A 17,607-nucleotide genomic window follows, 5' to 3' on the forward strand; every position below is an offset into this window, starting at 1 on the left:
AAATATATTTCAATAAATATCAACGTTAGCCTGCGACTTTGTTCCAGTTTTGAATTTTGGCCCACTGTGTTTTTGAGTTTGACACCCCTGATTTAATCCATCCATCCTCTTCAGTTTATCCTTTTCAGGGTCGCGGGTAGGTGGGGGGGGGGCTGGTGTCTGGGTACACCCTGGACAGGTCACCAGTCTGTCGCTGGGCTAACACACGGACACAGACAACCATTCGCACCTAAAGGCAATTTATCGTTTCCAATTAACCTATACCCGCTAGCTGCATGTCTGGATTGCGGGAGGAATCCGGACTACCCGGAGAGAACCCAGGCAAACACGGGGAGGACATGCAAACGTACAGACACACTGATGGTGGGATTGAACTCAGGACCTTCTTGCTGTAAAGCAACAGTGCTTACCACCGTGCTGCCCATATCATTTAATCTTACTGTGTAATTTATTTCAATTCAGTGTTATTTATATAGCAGCAAATCACAATATCTTAAGGTGACAAAATTATAGAAGTCAAGCATTTATTGTTATTAATACATATATAACGCTTTTTTTTTATGTCAGGCAGTACACGGTCAGCCATGCTAAACAGAAACACTTGGGGTCCTTCCACTTCACGTGTGTGTGTCTGCTGCTGTGGCATCGTGAGGAGGAATCATGCCGAAATCAAAGAGAGATAAGAAGAGTGAGTAAAGCACAGTACATCTTTTTCAAGTGTAAAAGCATATGGGCGTCGGTGAAGTGTTTTAAGTGATGTTGTATTTGTAAAACTTCTTTTTCACTAGTGAAAGCTACCAAAAGTGAGCTAACTAAAGCTAGCGTTAGCTTAACTGCCTCAGCATGGTTGTACTCCTGGCTGCTCATTGATACATTCACGTGTATACGCAAACTGCTGGCTGACATTTGTTCATCGTGAGTTTTCGCATTTTTCTCCTCAGTTTCTTTAACGAAAACAGCCAAGAAGGGGCTGGAGTCAAAACAGAAGCTAATTCAGGAGGTGAGTATTTTCAGTGCTGCAGTCACCATCTTGTACGTGTTAAGTTCAGCTAGGCTAGGTCTGTTCCAAAACACCTGAAGTACCTAAACCTCATTTCTATTCTTTAGTTGCGGGAATGTGTGGACACCTACAGAAACCTGTTCATATTCTCGGTGGCTAATATGAGGAATAACAAGCTGAAAGACATCCGGACAGCGTGGAAACACAGCAGGTAATAATGACATCTCCAAAAGTTGATTCTGTTCATCTGGACGTAGCGTTTTCAGTGGGAGAAACGTTTCGTCACTCATCCAAGTGACTTCTTCAGTCTCAGCTGACTGCCGGTTTCCCCAGTCTTATAAACAGTACATTTGCATAATGACCGAAACCAGCCCACTGAAGGAACAATGGGGTGGGAGGTCAGTTCCTTCATCATGATTATGCAAATTCTCATGACCATTGATCAACAACTACTGATCAAAGCCCACTGATCAATAGCCATGAGTACCATTCACAGAGAGTTGGGGAATGGCTGCAATCACAGCATTGTACGATGGCGAAAGATATACCCCTAGGCCCCCTCCTCGATTCAGAGATGGTCTTTCCCTTTTCACTTCAGGTAATGACATCTTAGGGTTCTGATTTCAAGGCTCAGTCCTAGTACTGCACTAAGGTACAGTGGGGCAAAAAAGTATTTAGTCAGCCACCGATTGTGCAAGTTCCCCCACTTAAAATGATGACAGAGGTCAGTAATTTGCACCAGAGGTACACTTCAACTGTGAGAGACAGAATGTGAAAAAAAAAATCCATGAATTCACATGGTAGGATTTGTAAAGAATTTATTCGTAAATTAGGGTGGAAAATAAGTATTTGGTCACCTCAAACAAGGAAAATCTCTGGCTCTCACAGACCTGTAACGTCTTCTGTAAGAAGCTTTTCTGTCCCCCACTCGTTACCTGTATGAATGGCACCTGTTTGAACCCATCATCTGTATAAAAGACACCTGTCCACAGCCTCAAACAGTCAGACTCCAAACTCCGCCATGGCCAAGACCAAAGAGCTTTCGAAGGACACCAGGAAAAGTATTGTAGACCTGCACCAGACTGGGAAGAGTGAATCTACAATAGGCAAGCAGCTTGGTGTGAAAAAATCAACTGTGGGAGCAATCATCAGAAAATGGAAGACATACAAGACCACTGATAATCTCCCTCGATCTGGGGCTCCACGCAAGATCTCATCCCGTGGGGTCAAAATGATCATGAGAACGGTGAGCAAAGATCCCAGAACCACACGGGGGGACCTGGTGAATGACCTGCAGAGAGCTGGGACCAAAGTAACAAAGGTCACCATCAGTAACACACTACAACGGCAGGGAATCAAATCCCGCAGTGCCAGACGTGTTCCGCTGCTGAAGCCAGTGCATGTCCAGGCCCGTCTGAAGTTTGCCAGAGAGCACATGGATGATACAGCAGAGGATTGGGAGAATGTCATGTGGTCAGATGAAACCAAAGTAGAACTTTTTGGTATAAACTCAACTCGTCGTGTTTGGAGGAAGAAGAATACTGAGTTGCATCCCAAGAACACCATACCTACTGTGAAGCATGGGGGTGGAAACATCATGCTATGGGGCTGTTTTTCTGCCAAGGGGACAGGACGACTGATCCGTGTTAAGGACAGAATGAATGGGGCCATGTATCGTGAGATTTTGAGCCAAAACCTCCTTCCATCAGTGAGAACTTTGAAGATGAAACGAGGCTGGGTCTTCCAACATGACAATGATCCAAAACACACCGCCCGGGCAACAAAGGCGTGGCTCCGTAAGAAGCATTTGAAAGTCCTGGAGTGGCCTGGCCAGTCTCCAGACCTCAACCCCATAGAAAATCTGTGGTGGGAGTTGAAAGTCCGTGTTGCTCGGCGACAGCCCCAAAACATCACTGCTCTCGAGAAGATCTGCATGGAGGAATGGGCCAAAATACCAGCTACTGTGTGTGCAAACCTGGTAAAGACCTATAGTAAACGTTTGACCTCTGTTATTGCCAACAAAGGTTATGTTACAAAGTATTGAGTTGTATTTTTGTTATTGACCAAATACTTATTTTCCACCCTGATTTACGAATAAATTCTTTACAAATCCTACCATGTGGATTCATGGATTTTTTTTTTTCACATTCTGTCTCTCACAGTTGAAGTGTACCTCTGGTGCAAATTACTGACCTCTGTCATCATTTTAAGTGGGGGAACTTGCACAATCGGTGGCTGACTAAATACTTTTTTGCCCCACTGTACGTGTGTGTGTATCAAGGATCGGGTTGCACTTGGTTTTCTTGGTGGCATTGCCACCTCTACTTATGTTGGAGCCCTTCGAGGAAGAAATTATTACATGGACAACCCCAATTTGTAAGATATTGGGATGCTGTGTAAAATATAGATATGACGTGTAAATCACCTAAACCCATATCCACAATAGAACTTAGAAAACGTATCAAATTTTTTGAACTGAAAAAAGGTAAAAATCTAGCTTAGTTTGAATTTGATAGCAGCAAAATATGGACGCCCTGTTTTCCAGACTAAAGAACTTGTTATCAGAACTTGGGTAAAAACCTGGATCAGTGTCTACATGTTTGGAAAGTACTCAGAGGTATATAAAGGTTTAAACATACTCCCATCCATCCATGTTTCAGCAAGAAAATGCTAATGCATATATTACAACAGCATGACTAATAAGTAGAACAGTCTGGGCGCTAAAGTAGACTGTCTAATATGTAGACCTATGACCAACTAAAAGCATTTGGCATGAAAAATATGACAAAGAATGTGTGAATGTTAGATAGAAAACACTTAGAGATAGAAAACAGTGCATGTATGAACGTTTATTTGAATTATATATGTTGTATAAAGCACTTTGAATGCTCAAGAAGGAGTCCATTTACCATGAAATTTGCAAAATATTGCTTTAGGTTTTTCCTTGTCTTAATTTTATTTGAGTGCAGTAGTGCGAGCAGGTATATGGCAAGGTCATAGAAACTTTAAAAAATTCAGATTTTGTGGCCAATTTCCTCTAGATTGCATGTGTTCTTCTTTAGGTGTCAGTTTTCCACTGTCGTATAGTATGAGGCATCAGTTACAGTCTCTAACGACTACATTTTCCCCCTCATCTTAAGTTGCCTGTTAGTAGGCTTGATTATTTTAACAGAGCCAGTAAGTAGGATGCACTTCTGCAGTTACAGTCAAGTGGAGGTAAAATTACATCAAAGAGAAGAGGAGGAGAAATTGAATTAAAGGCATGAAACAGAGTTTTCTATAGGTTAGTCTTTTGTGTGTAGAAGAGATACTATTTTGGGGGTTTCTTGCTTATAACTCCTTTTTAAGTATGGAAATTAAAGTTTTTGGTAAAATAGTACAATTAATATACACGTTGACTATGGGATAAGGAACATTACTGAATGGGTACAATAGTGTGGATTTTTCTAGAAGAAAAGTAACCATATTATCTCATAGTTAAACATCTTGTCTATTGATTGTTATTGGTCAGCAATCAGCTTAAATATCAATCATTTTTTAAAAAGTCAGCATCATTATGATTTGTGTTTTGTTTTTTTTATGAATCCTATCTTGCAGCATGTTGATATGAACCAAAGTTCTCAAAAATGTTAAACAAGTATTTGGAAAGAGCCTATATTTATTCAACAGCGTAAATGATCTCATCTCTGTTCCACAGATTCTTCTTTGGCAAAAATAAAGTCATGATTATTGCTCTGGGGAAAAGAGATACAGATGAATACAAAGATAATTTGCACAAGGTAAGCAAGATCTCAGACAAACTTGAAAAGTTACTGCTGTGGTTTACTGCCGCCACTCAATATGTTTATTCCTTTTGATAATGTTCAGGTCGGCAAGCATCTGCGTGGAGAAGTGGGTGTACTATTCACAAATAAAACAAAGGAGGAAGTACAAGAGTAAGGCTTTGCTAAATTCATCTTTGTTGCTGTGATCCTCCAATGTCTTCATTGAATCACTAAGCGATGTTCTTTACCCACAGATATTTCAGTCATTTCAAAGAGGTGGATTATGCTCGCGCAGGAAACCAGGCTCAGATGGATGTGACGCTGGATGAGGGACCCCTTGAACAGTTTACTCACTCAATGGAACCCCAGTTGAGGCAATTAGGGCTTCCTACTGCTCTAAAGAAAGGTGAGATTAAAGGACTGTTCTCGTCACCCACTACAACACCGTGGCTCAATGGATTTTAACTTTTTAAAATTGGTATTAATTAATGGAGGTCTGTGACTTGACAAATCACAATCTGTATATAAAAGATGGTTGTAGCTTCCAGGACTGAAAAGTGTAATCAATGTGGAAGTGGCTTAAACTGACGTTCTTTATAATGATCAGCATGTGGCATCTGGTTAAAAAAAAAAAAAGACTGTACAGAAGTCCAAGTAAATGCTTCCCTGTACTACAGAGCTGTTACTTGCCCTAACATTGGTAATTATGCTCAGAAGTCGCACGAAGGTGATTATCAGCTCAGTAAAGTCAGCCCAGAGTTTCCACCATCAATCCCCAAAAAAGGCAATGTTTGCAGCATATGGTCACTCACAAACATGGACAGGTATTGTTACAGCAGACTGGCATACTTTACAAATAAAAAAAGTAAAATATGTTAGATCAAAAAAGGTTCAAAAGCTCTCGAGGAATATATCTGTGCGTTAAGTGGTGTGGTTAGCAAGATTGTAAAAGTGCGAAGTAAAATCTATTTATTTTCCCAGGAGGGGAAACGTGGCAAAGACCTATCAGTAAAACTGCCCTGTCATTAAACATGGCAAGCTCTGACTGTAATTACAGTTAAATTAAAGTGTTGCCTAAGTGTAAGTAGTTTTCCCCAGTGGTTTAGCTGCAACCCCAGTGGTTTGAAACAGGCTGTATGTGTGCATAAAACAAAATCGTACTTCAAACTAGTAAGTGGACTCATTTTTCTGAAGTCAATAAGTTCAAGGTTTAGGATATTGCTGTATTAACAATTGTAGAAAATGTCAAATTACTTGCCCGTATAAAATTGTTAGTAGAAAGCAGGAGAGAAAAAATGGATGAATAAAGTTGCTCCGAGGAATTTCTTTGGACCTTCATGGAAGGACAGACTTGATATTTGCATCTGTGCTATATTCTGGAGAAATGATTGGTCACTGGTTTTGTGTGTTGATCTCTTATCTTAAACATGATCTGCTACAAAGCAGGTTAGGGCTGATGTTACCATGGCGATATACCGTAGTAAGACGTGAACAACCTTTGTAATGTAAAAACTTGAAGTTGGCTTAATAAGCCCCAAATCGTTTTTCCGTAGTATAGGTGAGTTTATAGCCTCTGTCAAATGATGTTCAGCTTGTGAATAAGATGCATGTAAGGTGAAAAAGGACGATGAGACAGAACAGGGCAGACCAAACCTGTGACTGACAAGTGGCCATCGTGTGACGGTGCTGTGTCAGTCTTTTGTTTGTTAGTTCCACCCCTCACATCTTATTTCAATACTGAAAGATGGCAACAGCAGGTTGAGGCTTCACTATAAGTGGGAGATGTATTGTAGCTACAGTATATACAGTCTATGTAAGCAATATCAGGCTTCTGCTTCAAATCAGGTCCGAGTCGGTATTAGTGTGTTCACGAAATGTGTGAATTCACTGCTTTTAAATATAAAGCCAACTTCTTTTATCTTGTGCTACAGGAGTGGTAACACTGCTGAAGGACTATGAAGTTTGTAAAGAGGGGGACACGCTCACTCCAGAGCAGGCTCGTATTCTGGTGAGTTCTTGTTTTTTACTTGATTAAAAATGTTGACTGTCACACACTAAATGTATTTCTGTTGACTGAGGGTTGTTTTTTGTCCACAGAAACTCTTTGGTATTGAGATGGCAGAATTCAAGGTGCAGATCAAGTGTATGTGGAACTCAGAAACAGGCGAGTTTGAGAACTTCGCTGGTGAGGAAGAGTCTATGCAGGATGAGGAAGATGATAACGATGATGAAGATGATGCAGAATGAAACTTCTGCAAGGCGGGAGAATTTTTAAGAAAATTCCTGCTTTCAAAAGCAGACGGACATTTCATTTAGCTTTCATCCTGACAGCCAGTGCTGCAGTCTGTAGTCTCTCTGGTCTTTTTATACCTACAAAACATGAACTTCTGTCCTTCATCTTGAATTTTAGTTTTGGACAATGTGGACTGTATTCAGAGGATTAAATCGTTTGTGATGTCATTGTTCTCCAAGTTCCCTCAGCACAGTGAGGGACTGATATTGTGTGGAAGTCCCTTTCCTTTCAAACACCAATGTAAATCACTGTTCATGTTAAACCAACACTCATGAATAATATACACGTTTTGTTGATGTGACAAATTTAATCCAGATTCTTCAGAAAGTTATTTTTCCACAAAAGAGTATTAATGGGGTTTTCTTTTTGTATAGACATGACAATGAAGTGCTCTTTGATTAAAAATGGAAAAGGTGTACTGATCTATTCCAAGGACAGAAAATGTACACTTCAGGGGAGAATTCAAAAAACCTAATTAAGTATAATTAGGGAAAAAAAATTCTGTAAAATTAAATGACCAAGAAGGTTCTCATCTGAAGTAGTCTGGACAGTCGTGGGCTATGAGATTCCGACACTGCTATGGCAAGGGTTTCATGAGATTATAGCTCGTAGTAAGGTTATGAGCAGCTGTAGCTATTTAATATAAATACTCAAAACAGGAATTGCACAGCTGGAGTCTGTTAATTTATTAAGAGATGTGTATGTGGAGGATTTGTTACAATTTAAAAATAGGAACAAAATCTTGGTCATTACAGAATATGTAGTTTACGTGCAGCATCTCCTATTCACTTGGTATTTTGTGGTATTTTCTTTCTAAAAGAATCCATTTCAAATATTACAAACCTGCAGACAATAAGAAAAACACTCGTGTTTTGTTCTACCTCCAGTAGGGGCATTTCCACTGCACTAAAACATAATTACAGTTATTAAAAACTAGTTAAAATCTTTCAGTGGAAAAACAAAGGCTGTGTAACTACTGACTCTTGGGATAGTTTTCAGAAAATAAGAGACTTCATTTCAGGCTTACTGGTACATCACAGTGTTTCAGTGGTAACTCATAGTTCTTCATTTTCAGGTTTCCAATAGTAGCAATTTGAAATGAAATTATTTTAACCGTATGGCTAATCTTTACCTGGTGAATACATAAATTACCATGAGCATAACATTTTTTGTCACTGCAACTGTCCATGTGGGTACCTTAAGCTGAGAGTGATGATGCATCCAGCGCATAGCAGCAGAAGTCAGTGAGGGTTTCTCTGACCCGTACGCTGTTTCCAAAGTATCTTCCACAGAGCAGGAGCACAATCACGGTTATGGTTAACAAAAACAACATAAAACAATTTGTTGGTAGAGATCTTCACCTGTCTCTGTATGCTGCAGCCCAGCTGTTACCAAAGAATTGTCCTGCAGGCTGGGAGCCATCTTTATCTTCATAGTGATACTTCCCTGTCAGAAGGCCACCTGGCAGAGGACTAATGTCAGAACTCAGTACAGTATGTACTTAATGCTGTCACTCACCCAGGGCACATTTTAGCTCACAGGTAACGTTAACAAGGCAAAAAAAAAAAAAAACGAAACAACAAAAACCACTAACTAAAGCAACTACATACCTTCATCTGTGCCTTTGTTATTATATGTGCAGGAACGCTGATGTGGTGAAATTAACAGGTGACAGACAAACAGTAACATTTTTTGGACACTAATATTAGCACCAGCTGTGAGAGATCAAATCATTTTGATATCCCACATTCCTTACAGTTGGGGAAAAAGTGTTTCTTACTTTCACTTTGCACTCTGCAGCACATGTGAGTTGTGTGATAATAACGTGTGTCACTAAGACTAAACAGGAAATATTGCATATACATACAGAGCACCGTAGATCTGCATTCTTCCCCATACTAATTTGAATAGTTAGCTATACTATGAGCTTATTGCAGTTTTACTTATTGCTGATGATTTCCACTGAAAAACAATGTTATGGAATATAACACATTTTTTACAGCCTGACTATTAAATACTGTACCAATTCTAACCTCATAGCAAGACTTAACTATATGCAACTTAACCAACAAAATGATTTTAAGGAATGATGTCTTTGGTGAAGTCAGTCTTCCAACACCGGCCACATGTTACTGATTAGATCAAAAGGAATGTTGGGGTAACCAAAGGCAGCGTTTCAATGAACCAAAGAATCTGAACTACACTGTGGTTTTGTTGTGTATTACACCAAGTAATGTCTCCCTTAATTTTGGTCTATTTCTCTGCATGTGTGCGGGTCTGTGACTGTTCGTGTTCAGATATGCACACAAAGTGCATATAAGTAATAGTAGTAGATTTGTATTGGTCAAGGCAACTACCAAAGACCTCCCATGGATAGACGTAAGACCATTTAGACTTTTTATGATTTATTGACTGAGTGGCTCTCCAAACATGTAAGTAGAGGAAGTCACCATCACTGAGGTAAGAGGGCTTCAGTTTGCAGTGGAAGCAAAAACTCCTTTGGAAAACTGGAAAACATTTTCAGAACATACAAAAGTCACTCAGGTTGAAGATCAAACCTCACATTCTGCCTCTACACTCCACATGCCTGAGTATTGTGAATGGAAAACATAAACCCATCGTAATTAGATGATATTAGCCTGAAACTAAAAGATATCGGAAACAAGAAGGATGGAGTCAAACTGGAACAATATGTAAAGGCAACCAAACGTTTGCTGTTCTGTGCTGTATATTTGTATAGCACAGAACAGCTGAGACAATGGGCTGCAATACTGTGCAAGGGATGGATATTAGAAACCACTGTCACATAATCCCAGTTTCCCACATATGTATTATTTTAAACAGCTGTTGTACTTCACTGGCTGATCACTGTGAAAGAAACAGTTGCTGATATAGTTAGGAATGCATTTCATGTCACACAGAGCCACATGGCACCAATATATTCATTAAAATTACACAGAGAGCACAAACAATCAAAGACCACCAAAGACCATGATGAGAGTGCACAGCAGCTAAATGATCTGAACTAATGAAATACCAATATCTGATGAGCCAAATAATTAGTAGTGACTGATACTGTTGACTGATATTGGTCTATCTGCAGTGGGTGATATTCACCTGTTGCTTCACATTGATTTTGCACTGACTAAATGTTCAAATATTGGGTGATAAAGAGCTAAAATGCTTTAAAATAGGCTACTAATTTCTTTCAAATATAGTTTTGTTTCCCTGGCTCAATAGTGGGAATAATAACTAGAAGAAAAATACAAGAACCTATGCAGGATGTGGAAGATGGTGATATAGACGGGGATGACAATGTAGAATGAAACTTTTGCAGTTCAGGACGATTTAAAAACTTTTGCCAGACATTAAATTTTGGCCATTTTATCGTAACAGCCAGCGCTGCAGTCTGTAGTCTCTCTGGTCTTTTTATCCCTTTCTTTTCAAACACCTACATCACTGTTCATGCTAAACCAGCACTGATGAATAATACACATGTATGGGAAAATGTTTTTTGATTTGACAAAATTTAATGCAAATTCTTGAAGAAGTTATTTTTCCATGAAACACTATTAATTTATTTTACATTAACAATGATGTGTTCTTTGATAAAAATACAAAGAAGGAAAAATGTACATTTCAGGGGAGAATTCAAAAACCCTAATTAGGTGTAATTAGGAGAAACATTTTTCTGCAAAATTACATATAAAGTGATGATCAAGAAGGTTCTCATCGGAAGTAGTTTGGACACTCGTGGGCTACGAGATTCCAGGCTTCTTTGAAGGCGTCGACCACTCTCTCATCCAGAGGACCCTCTTCCGCAGCGGCCATGTTTTGCTGAAGCTGCTCCATGCTCGACATGCCAATAATGACTCCATCTCCAAGATCACCCTGGAGACATGAGTTGGAGAAAATTACTCAAAACAGGAATTACACAGCTGGACGTCTGTAGATGTCTTGAGATTTGTATTTGTGGAGGATTTGTTACATTTATTTAAAAAAAAAAAAAAAAAAAAGGAAGAAGAAGAAGAAAATCTGGGTGAGTAGAGAATTTGGCATTTTTTTGACAATACATGTTAATTTAATCACTTTTGGGGTACTTCTTTTCTAAAAGAATCCCTTTCATATATTACAAACCTGTAGACAACATGAAAAACATTGCTGTGCTTTGTTCTACCTCTGGTTTTGCATATGGTGAAAGTTTGGGGGCATTTTCACTGCACTTAACATAATTAAAGGAAATAAAAAATAGATCTTAAAATCTTTCAGTGAAAAACCTCAAAGGCTGTGTAACTACTGACTGTTGGGATAGCACTGAAAAAAATCCAAGGCTTCATTTCCGGCTTACTGGTACACCACAAAGCAAAGTGTTTCAGTGGTAACTCACAGTTCTTAATTTTCAGGTTTTCAATACTAGCAATTTGAAATGTTCTGTTTATTACTAAGGGTAGGGCTAATCTTTTTACTCAGTGAATACATAAATTACCATGAGCATAACATTTTTTGTCACTGCAGCTGTCCATGTGGGTACCTTAAGCTGAGAGTGATGATACATCCAGCGCATAGCAGCAGAAATCAGCGAGGGTTTCTCTGACCCGTACGCTGTTTCCAAAGCCTGCAGAACCACCTCTATGGCCTGGAAATGACTTTTCTTCCAGTATCTTCCACAGAGCAGGAGCACAATCACGGTTATGGTTAACAAAAATCTCATTCAACAACATAAAACAATTTGTTGGTACATATTTCAACAGCAGTCAGCTGATGTTCACCTGTCTCTGTATGCTGCAGCCCAGCTGTTACCAAAGAATCGTCCTGCAGGCTGGGAGCCATCTTTATCTTCATAGTGATACTTCCCTGTCAGAAGGCCACCTGGCAGAGGACTAATGTCAGAACTCAGTACAGTATGTACTTAATGCTGTCACTCACCCAGGGCACATTTTAGCTCACAGGTAACATTAACAAGGCAAAACCACTAACTAAAGCAACTACTAACTATTCAGCATCAGGTTATTGTGTGCTAGCAAAAAGGGATCACCAAAGTGAATAAAATCCATCTCCAGGGGGACATGAATGCATGTATGGAACATATTTTAATATAATATATTCATTTTGGGATAACTCGAGGATAGCTTTTATCCCTCCACATTAAGTGACATCTTTTTCACAATCACAAGTGCTTTCTTTTGAATAAAACTTTTTAAAATGGAACTGCAAGGTGTACCATGAAAGACTACCTGCCAGAGGATTGTATGCATAGAATCGCATTCCATAGTATCTCAGACATGGCAGCAACTCTGTTTCCACCTGTCTTGTTGTGGCATTGTACATTCCCTGTGAAAGATTGGAAGAATCTGAATTAGAAACAGGTGAAAAACAAGTAACAGTATAGCAGACATATAAATGTTCAGTCTACAACACCTAATGAAAGATTAAATCTTCAGTGATTTGCTGAACAAAAACCACAGAGATGAAGAAGTGTGAAAGTTTACTCTCATTCAACACAAGATGGCTAGTATGGCCCTCCTGTAATCAGTAGTCTGATTATTATAGGATGAGGCTACTGAATTTAGATAAAAGTTAAATATCCTTAGAACAGGATATATTACCTGATAAACAGTGGGAACTATCCAGTTGTTATGCCTGCAGATGCATACTATTTCAGCCACTTCCCAGGATACATAGTTTGAAAGGCCGAGCTCCTTGAATTTTCCCTGGGGAGTTGATACTTTCCATTTAGTATTAAAACATCTCAGGACTACAGATGGACAATAAAGTTATTTTTTTCCTGTGTGTTATGTTAAAGAAAGTTATTTAGCTATATGTTTATATATTCCCTGGTCTGCTAACCTCTTTGTGGAGGTCATTGCAGGCTCTGAGAGTATCCTCGATAGGGTTTTGGTGGTCAGGGGCATGGAGGTAGAAAAGGTCCACACAGTCTGTCCGCAACCTCTGAAGGGAGGTTTCCAGCTGGGAGCGCACGCTCTCTGGCTTCAGCGTCTTTCCATCCCAGGGATTGGCCTTGGTAGCTATGCTTACTGTGAATGAGTGAGAAGTAGTCAGGTTAACACAGCACTGCTCCTTCAGTGTCTGAGACAGACTGACACTGAAAGCTAGCCAGGCTCTTATTGCAGCACTTAAACTTTGGATTCATTATTGCTAGAATGTTTCAGTGACATCAAAGCTGTATGGCCTTCATTTAAAAAAAAAAACAAAACCAAAACACACACACAAAAACAAAACTTTAACGAGACCAAGAATGAGGTCACACCAAAGTATTTCAATTTGATATACAAGTCAAGGCTATGGACCTTGACTAAGCAGCTCCAAAACCTTCATTTTAGTTTTGAGACAATCAGAAGTGGTTTTAAAAAAACACTTTTTAAAAACGTGTTTTAATGGCTTCATTAAAACATATGTTTTAATGTTGCACAATATGTTGCACAACATATGTTTGATGTTGTGCAGCACCCTGGTCGATGTTTGTTGTATGCTTTATAAACAAACTTGGTTACCCACAATTCAAGGTGGGGAAACCAACAGGCACGCTGGTTGGTTACCCGGTTGTTGTTAGCACGCTAGGAACATGCAGCATTACTGTGTGCTTATAAAATACCTGTTTTGGGGAGATTCATGCCTCCAATGATGGTCTCTGACTTCCCATCGACGTACATGAAGGCTGTGTCCACCTGGTTGTGTCCTCTGTCCAGGAAAGCCTTCACCATTTCCAGGCTCTGCTCGGCGTCTGCTCGCCCCCCGAAGCCCATAGTTCCCAGTAAGGACACCGGCTTTTTAGCCGGAGACGACATGTTTCTGCGAGCCACACACTTCGGCAAATGTACAAGCACGTCTTTGATAGCCTTACTTTGTCGGAGTGTGCACAGAGGTCGTGTTATTACCCAGAGCATGCTACTATAGCACTGCGATCAGGCGACAGAGGGCAAAGGTCGTATGTTAAGGGAGCGTCGTAAAGTTCCTTAAACCGTTTAAAGCGGAGAGTGCTGTTCAGATGATCAATTAGTACAGCTTTTATTAGGCCGCTTTTCTTGGCTGTAGTTCAGGCAGTGCAAAGTTCGCCTTTTCTAACTACTTCCTGTTGTTGTTTTTTGGTTAATATTAACAGGACTTGTCATACTGTGTAAGTTTTAACTTAGACCACAAGGTGTCAGCAAATTACCGTCCATTCTTTTGTGTCAATCAGATAAGCTGATATAAACAGTCAGATAAAATGAGATATAATGAGTGTAGTTTTTGGTTTTTCGGTGCATCTTCATATATATATTTGTTTTCCAAATGTGCCACTTCAGGACTGGCTTAACCCACATCTTGGCCTAGGACTCTGACATACTCAAATTTACCCAGACTATTTCCCCAGTCTCAAAAGAAACTGCAATTACTGAAACACCACTTGCTGTGGTGTAATTAGATAAACGCACATTAGGATATGCAAGACGTGCACAGTGTCTCCAGATCGCATTAGTTGCCGTCTTCAGTATTTTAGTAACAAGTCATATCACCAGACAAATATTTGTCTGGCTTTCGTGCCTATAAGGATCTCAGGACCAGGGTCTATTCTGTTCTCTGTGACTTTTAATGGAAAAACAACATTTAAATCAAATCTTTGCATCTGCGCAATTTGTTTATTTTAGATATCGGCGTTTTCTTCACGGTCAACAACAGATATATCCTGGACAAGTTACGTCCCTGAAATAAACACAAGCAGAGTCATTTAATATTAGATTTGTTTTGGTTGTTGGAAAGGAAGAATGAGAACCCGTCCCAGTTTTGACAGACTTCATAGATGAGCTCTGCCTAATTCAAACAGCATGTTTTTATATAGCTTGTAGCCCCAGAGGCTGCACGTACCATCTCTGACCCCGGACTTTTTCGGGTCATGAACACATACATGCTATAAAAGCTTTGTTTAGAAAGCAGCAGGCCTGGCTGCTGACCCTTTGACCGCCCCATCAGCTGTTTGCCCTGCAGTGTGACCGCTAGCTGCTTCCCTTACCTCAACAACCTTCAACATCCTCTACTCGTGATGGTAGGCTATGTGACTTCGTTTTCAGGCACGTCCGTGGCTGTAATGAACGCGCATCTTATGTCGTGCAAATGCGCTCCTGCTCGCTCAATCTGCAAATATTATACGTATAATAAAACCATTTTCTGTGCACGTGGGTAATGTGATCATTTTGTCTTTAAGGCATTTAACCACCTATCATCATAACACATTAACGCACACATCACAAGTCCCGTGGAGACATGGTGACACTGTCCAGAGAAAGTTTGAAAGTTGTCAGTCATGAGAGAGAAAAGCTCTTACTATGATCGCACTGTGCCGGTGGCTGCAGGGTGTCTTGCAGGGGCTGCTGACGCTTTGAATAATAGATGGCTCCCTGTGAGCCCCCTCATACCCAGCCCAAATCCCTGCCATCATTACCAAGTCAATAGAGGGAGGCAGAATGCGCTCTGCCTACACGAGGTTTTTTTTTTCTTTTGCGCGTCAGTCCAACATCTGCAGCGAGCTGTTGTAGGTGCGCAGGAATTTTCTGAGTCGGATAGCGGCTGCGACGGAGACGCTACACGCGTGGGATGGCTGTGTCAGTTTTGGACTGTGTTGGGCATTTTCACGAGGAAGATCTTTTAAGCGCATGTTAGGTTTCTTCAAGTTGACACGTTGGGAGTTTTTTTTTTTTGTTTTAGATTTTTTTTCTCTTTTTTTAAGTCCTGGGTAGTGATGGGATACACTCATGAATGACTTTACAGTTTTGAAACTGTAGAGTGACCTAAACAGAGGAAAATGGACAGTGTTATTTTTTCCCTTGTCATCGTATTTATTATAGAGGCGCACGCATTCCGTTACGGCTTTGCCAATAACCTCCAGCCTTTTATGTAAGTAAAGTTTTGTCACATCCTTATATATTTATTTAATCACAGGTATGCATTTAGGGTGGCGCTCACTGTATCCAGCTGCAGGTACTTTTTTACAGACTCACATTTCCTTTGAACTTCGACATAACTGCCGGTTCACCTGCACATCCATAAATCTGTGACTCAACCAGAGGTAGAAAGCAGAGGCTTAGGAAGTTCTTCTTCTTTTTATTATTATCATCATTATTATTATTTAAAGTGATGAAATTGTGAAATTCTGGCACAATAACAATATTTGGTAGCATTTTCTAATAATGTTAAACTATTAAGCATTAGTAAGGTTAGTATGGTATTAGCCAATGCTTAATTCATCATTTATATATCATTACTCCTCTTTAGTATACTATTTATAAATACAGATATGTTTATCCATCTGTTACTATAACACCATGTACAGCTATCACTGCTACTAAATCACTGCTAGTGATAATCATAGTCATTGTTATAAAAATATGTCTATGTTTATAAATAGCATACTAAGGGGAGCAATGCTATATGAATGATAAATTAAAAAAATTGCTAACACCTTATTAATACTTAAATAATGGTCAACAGTGTAACATTATTATAAAGTGCAGCACAATGTTATTTGTATGTTATGTTATTTATTACTCCCACTAGTGATCCAGGGAAATGAAACTATATCATAAAGAAATATCAGGCTATTTCTTTTAGCTATTTATCACTGACATTTATTCAGTGCACACTCAGTGTGAAGCAATAGATAAATATCACCTACTGTTCTGTAAATATAAGCTAATTTGCACACAGACCAATCCGTTAACAGTGTCAGCCACTACTGATTATTTGGCTCATCATGTATCGGTGCTTTATCAATCCAATAAATTTTGCTGCCGTGCACTTTCATCACGGTCTTTAGTGGTTTGCAGGAATGCTGCCAGTGTATTTTATATGAATGCACTGACTCCATGTGGCTCTGTGTGGCATGCAAAGCATTCCTAACTCTGTCCATGACTGTTTCTTTCACAGTGATGAGCCAGTGAAGTATAACTGCTATTTTAAACCCTAAAATAATAATAATTGTGTGACAGTGGTTTCTGTGCTGCTCCCTGCCACTAACAATAAGGTCTTTCACATTAAATTATGTGTACAGCCGAAGGTGATAGTGATCACTGTTATTTATGAGACGAGCAGCTGGATGTTGTCTTAGGATTCCCGCTGATCTCCATGTGCTGAGGCTTTCTTTCTATCCTTGGAGAGTTATGGAAAAAGTAAACGTATCAAAGATCGTTTTGGACTTTATTTTAAGAAGGCCTGTGAGGTGCAGTGAATGGTGCAGTTAACTTAAACTTAAGTTAAGTGTTTCAAGGCTTATTTTACCTGTGCTGAGATCTGTTTTGTGTTCTTTCTTTCTTTCTGTCTTGGAGCGATGCTGCTGCGTAAACACTTTAACAGTTCCACTGAATATCGAGTTTAAGTCAGAGCAGGTTTACTTTGTAGCTCATCATCCTGAAAGGTGATGCACGAGGAATTCCCCTTAAGTCTTTAGAAATACCAATAACTGGTCATCACACACCTTAGCACAGGTAATGCCCTCACAGGACTTGCATTGTTGACAACTAGAAAACGCCTCAAGCAAGTTTTTTTCTTTTTCCCGCCTG

At 39.6% G+C, this 17,607-nt stretch overlaps 3 protein-coding genes across 4 annotated transcripts in view; 2 read left to right on the forward strand and 1 right to left on the reverse strand.

Moving 5' to 3' along the window:
- The first annotated feature begins 581 nt into the window (after positions 1 to 581).
- Positions 582 to 7,919, forward strand: mrto4 (MRT4 homolog, ribosome maturation factor). The gene is made up of 8 exons (XM_080891080.1): positions 582 to 688; positions 942 to 1,000; positions 1,108 to 1,211; positions 4,698 to 4,779; positions 4,868 to 4,935; positions 5,019 to 5,170; positions 6,696 to 6,772; positions 6,862 to 7,919. Exons 1-8 carry the CDS (start codon positions 661 to 663, stop codon positions 7,009 to 7,011), a joined length of 720 nt encoding a protein of 239 aa, XP_080747206.1. The 5' UTR covers positions 582 to 660; the 3' UTR covers positions 7,012 to 7,919.
- A 2,648-nt stretch (positions 7,920 to 10,567) lies between these two features.
- Positions 10,568 to 14,118, reverse strand: akr7a3 (aldo-keto reductase family 7, member A3 (aflatoxin aldehyde reductase)). Its single transcript, XM_080891076.1, has 7 exons — positions 13,671 to 14,118; positions 12,905 to 13,092; positions 12,664 to 12,768; positions 12,292 to 12,388; positions 11,827 to 11,926; positions 11,589 to 11,718; positions 10,568 to 10,948 (listed from the first exon to the last, which is right to left on the reverse strand). The coding sequence occupies exons 1-7, from the start codon at positions 13,960 to 13,962 to the stop codon at positions 10,787 to 10,789; spliced, it is 1,074 nt and encodes a 357-aa protein (XP_080747202.1). The 5' UTR covers positions 13,963 to 14,118; the 3' UTR covers positions 10,568 to 10,786.
- Positions 14,119 to 14,818: 700 nt separating this feature from the next.
- Positions 14,819 to 17,607, forward strand: part of megf6b (multiple EGF-like-domains 6b) — a 69,375-nt gene continuing 66,586 nt past the window's right edge. For both annotated transcript variants that reach the window (XM_080891067.1, XM_080891068.1), the window contains exon 1: positions 14,819 to 15,946. In XM_080891067.1, the coding sequence (XP_080747193.1) occupies positions 15,855 to 15,946 (92 nt within the window). In that variant the 5' untranslated portion in view covers positions 14,819 to 15,854. The remainder of the gene's footprint in view (positions 15,947 to 17,607) is intronic.

The sequence above is a fragment of the Rhamphochromis sp. 'chilingali' genome (genome assembly GCF_963969265.1).
Source record: "Rhamphochromis sp. 'chilingali' genome assembly, chromosome: 9".
Lineage (NCBI taxonomy): Eukaryota > Metazoa > Chordata > Actinopteri > Cichliformes > Cichlidae > Rhamphochromis > Rhamphochromis sp. 'chilingali'.

Excerpts from the sequence above, each read along its gene's own strand:
- mrto4 (XM_080891080.1), top strand. The coding sequence starts at position 661 with ATGCCGAAATCAAAGAGAGATAAGAAGA. Across the intron at positions 1,001-1,107 it reads AACAGAAGCTAATTCAGGAG|TTGCGGGAATGTGTGGACAC; the intron begins GTGAGTATTTTC and ends TCTATTCTTTAG. Across the intron at positions 4,780-4,867 it reads ACAAAGATAATTTGCACAAG|GTCGGCAAGCATCTGCGTGG; the intron begins GTAAGCAAGATC and ends GATAATGTTCAG.
- akr7a3 (XM_080891076.1), bottom strand. The coding sequence starts at position 13,962 with ATGCTCTGGGTAATAACACGACCTCTGTGCACACTCCGACAAAGTAAG. Across the intron at positions 12,769-12,904 it reads GCAATGACCTCCACAAAGAG|GGAAAATTCAAGGAGCTCGG; the intron begins GTTAGCAGACCA and ends TCAACTCCCCAG. Across the intron at positions 11,719-11,826 it reads GCTGCAGCATACAGAGACAG|ATACTGGAAGAAAAGTCATT; the intron begins GTGAACATCAGC and ends GCTCTGTGGAAG.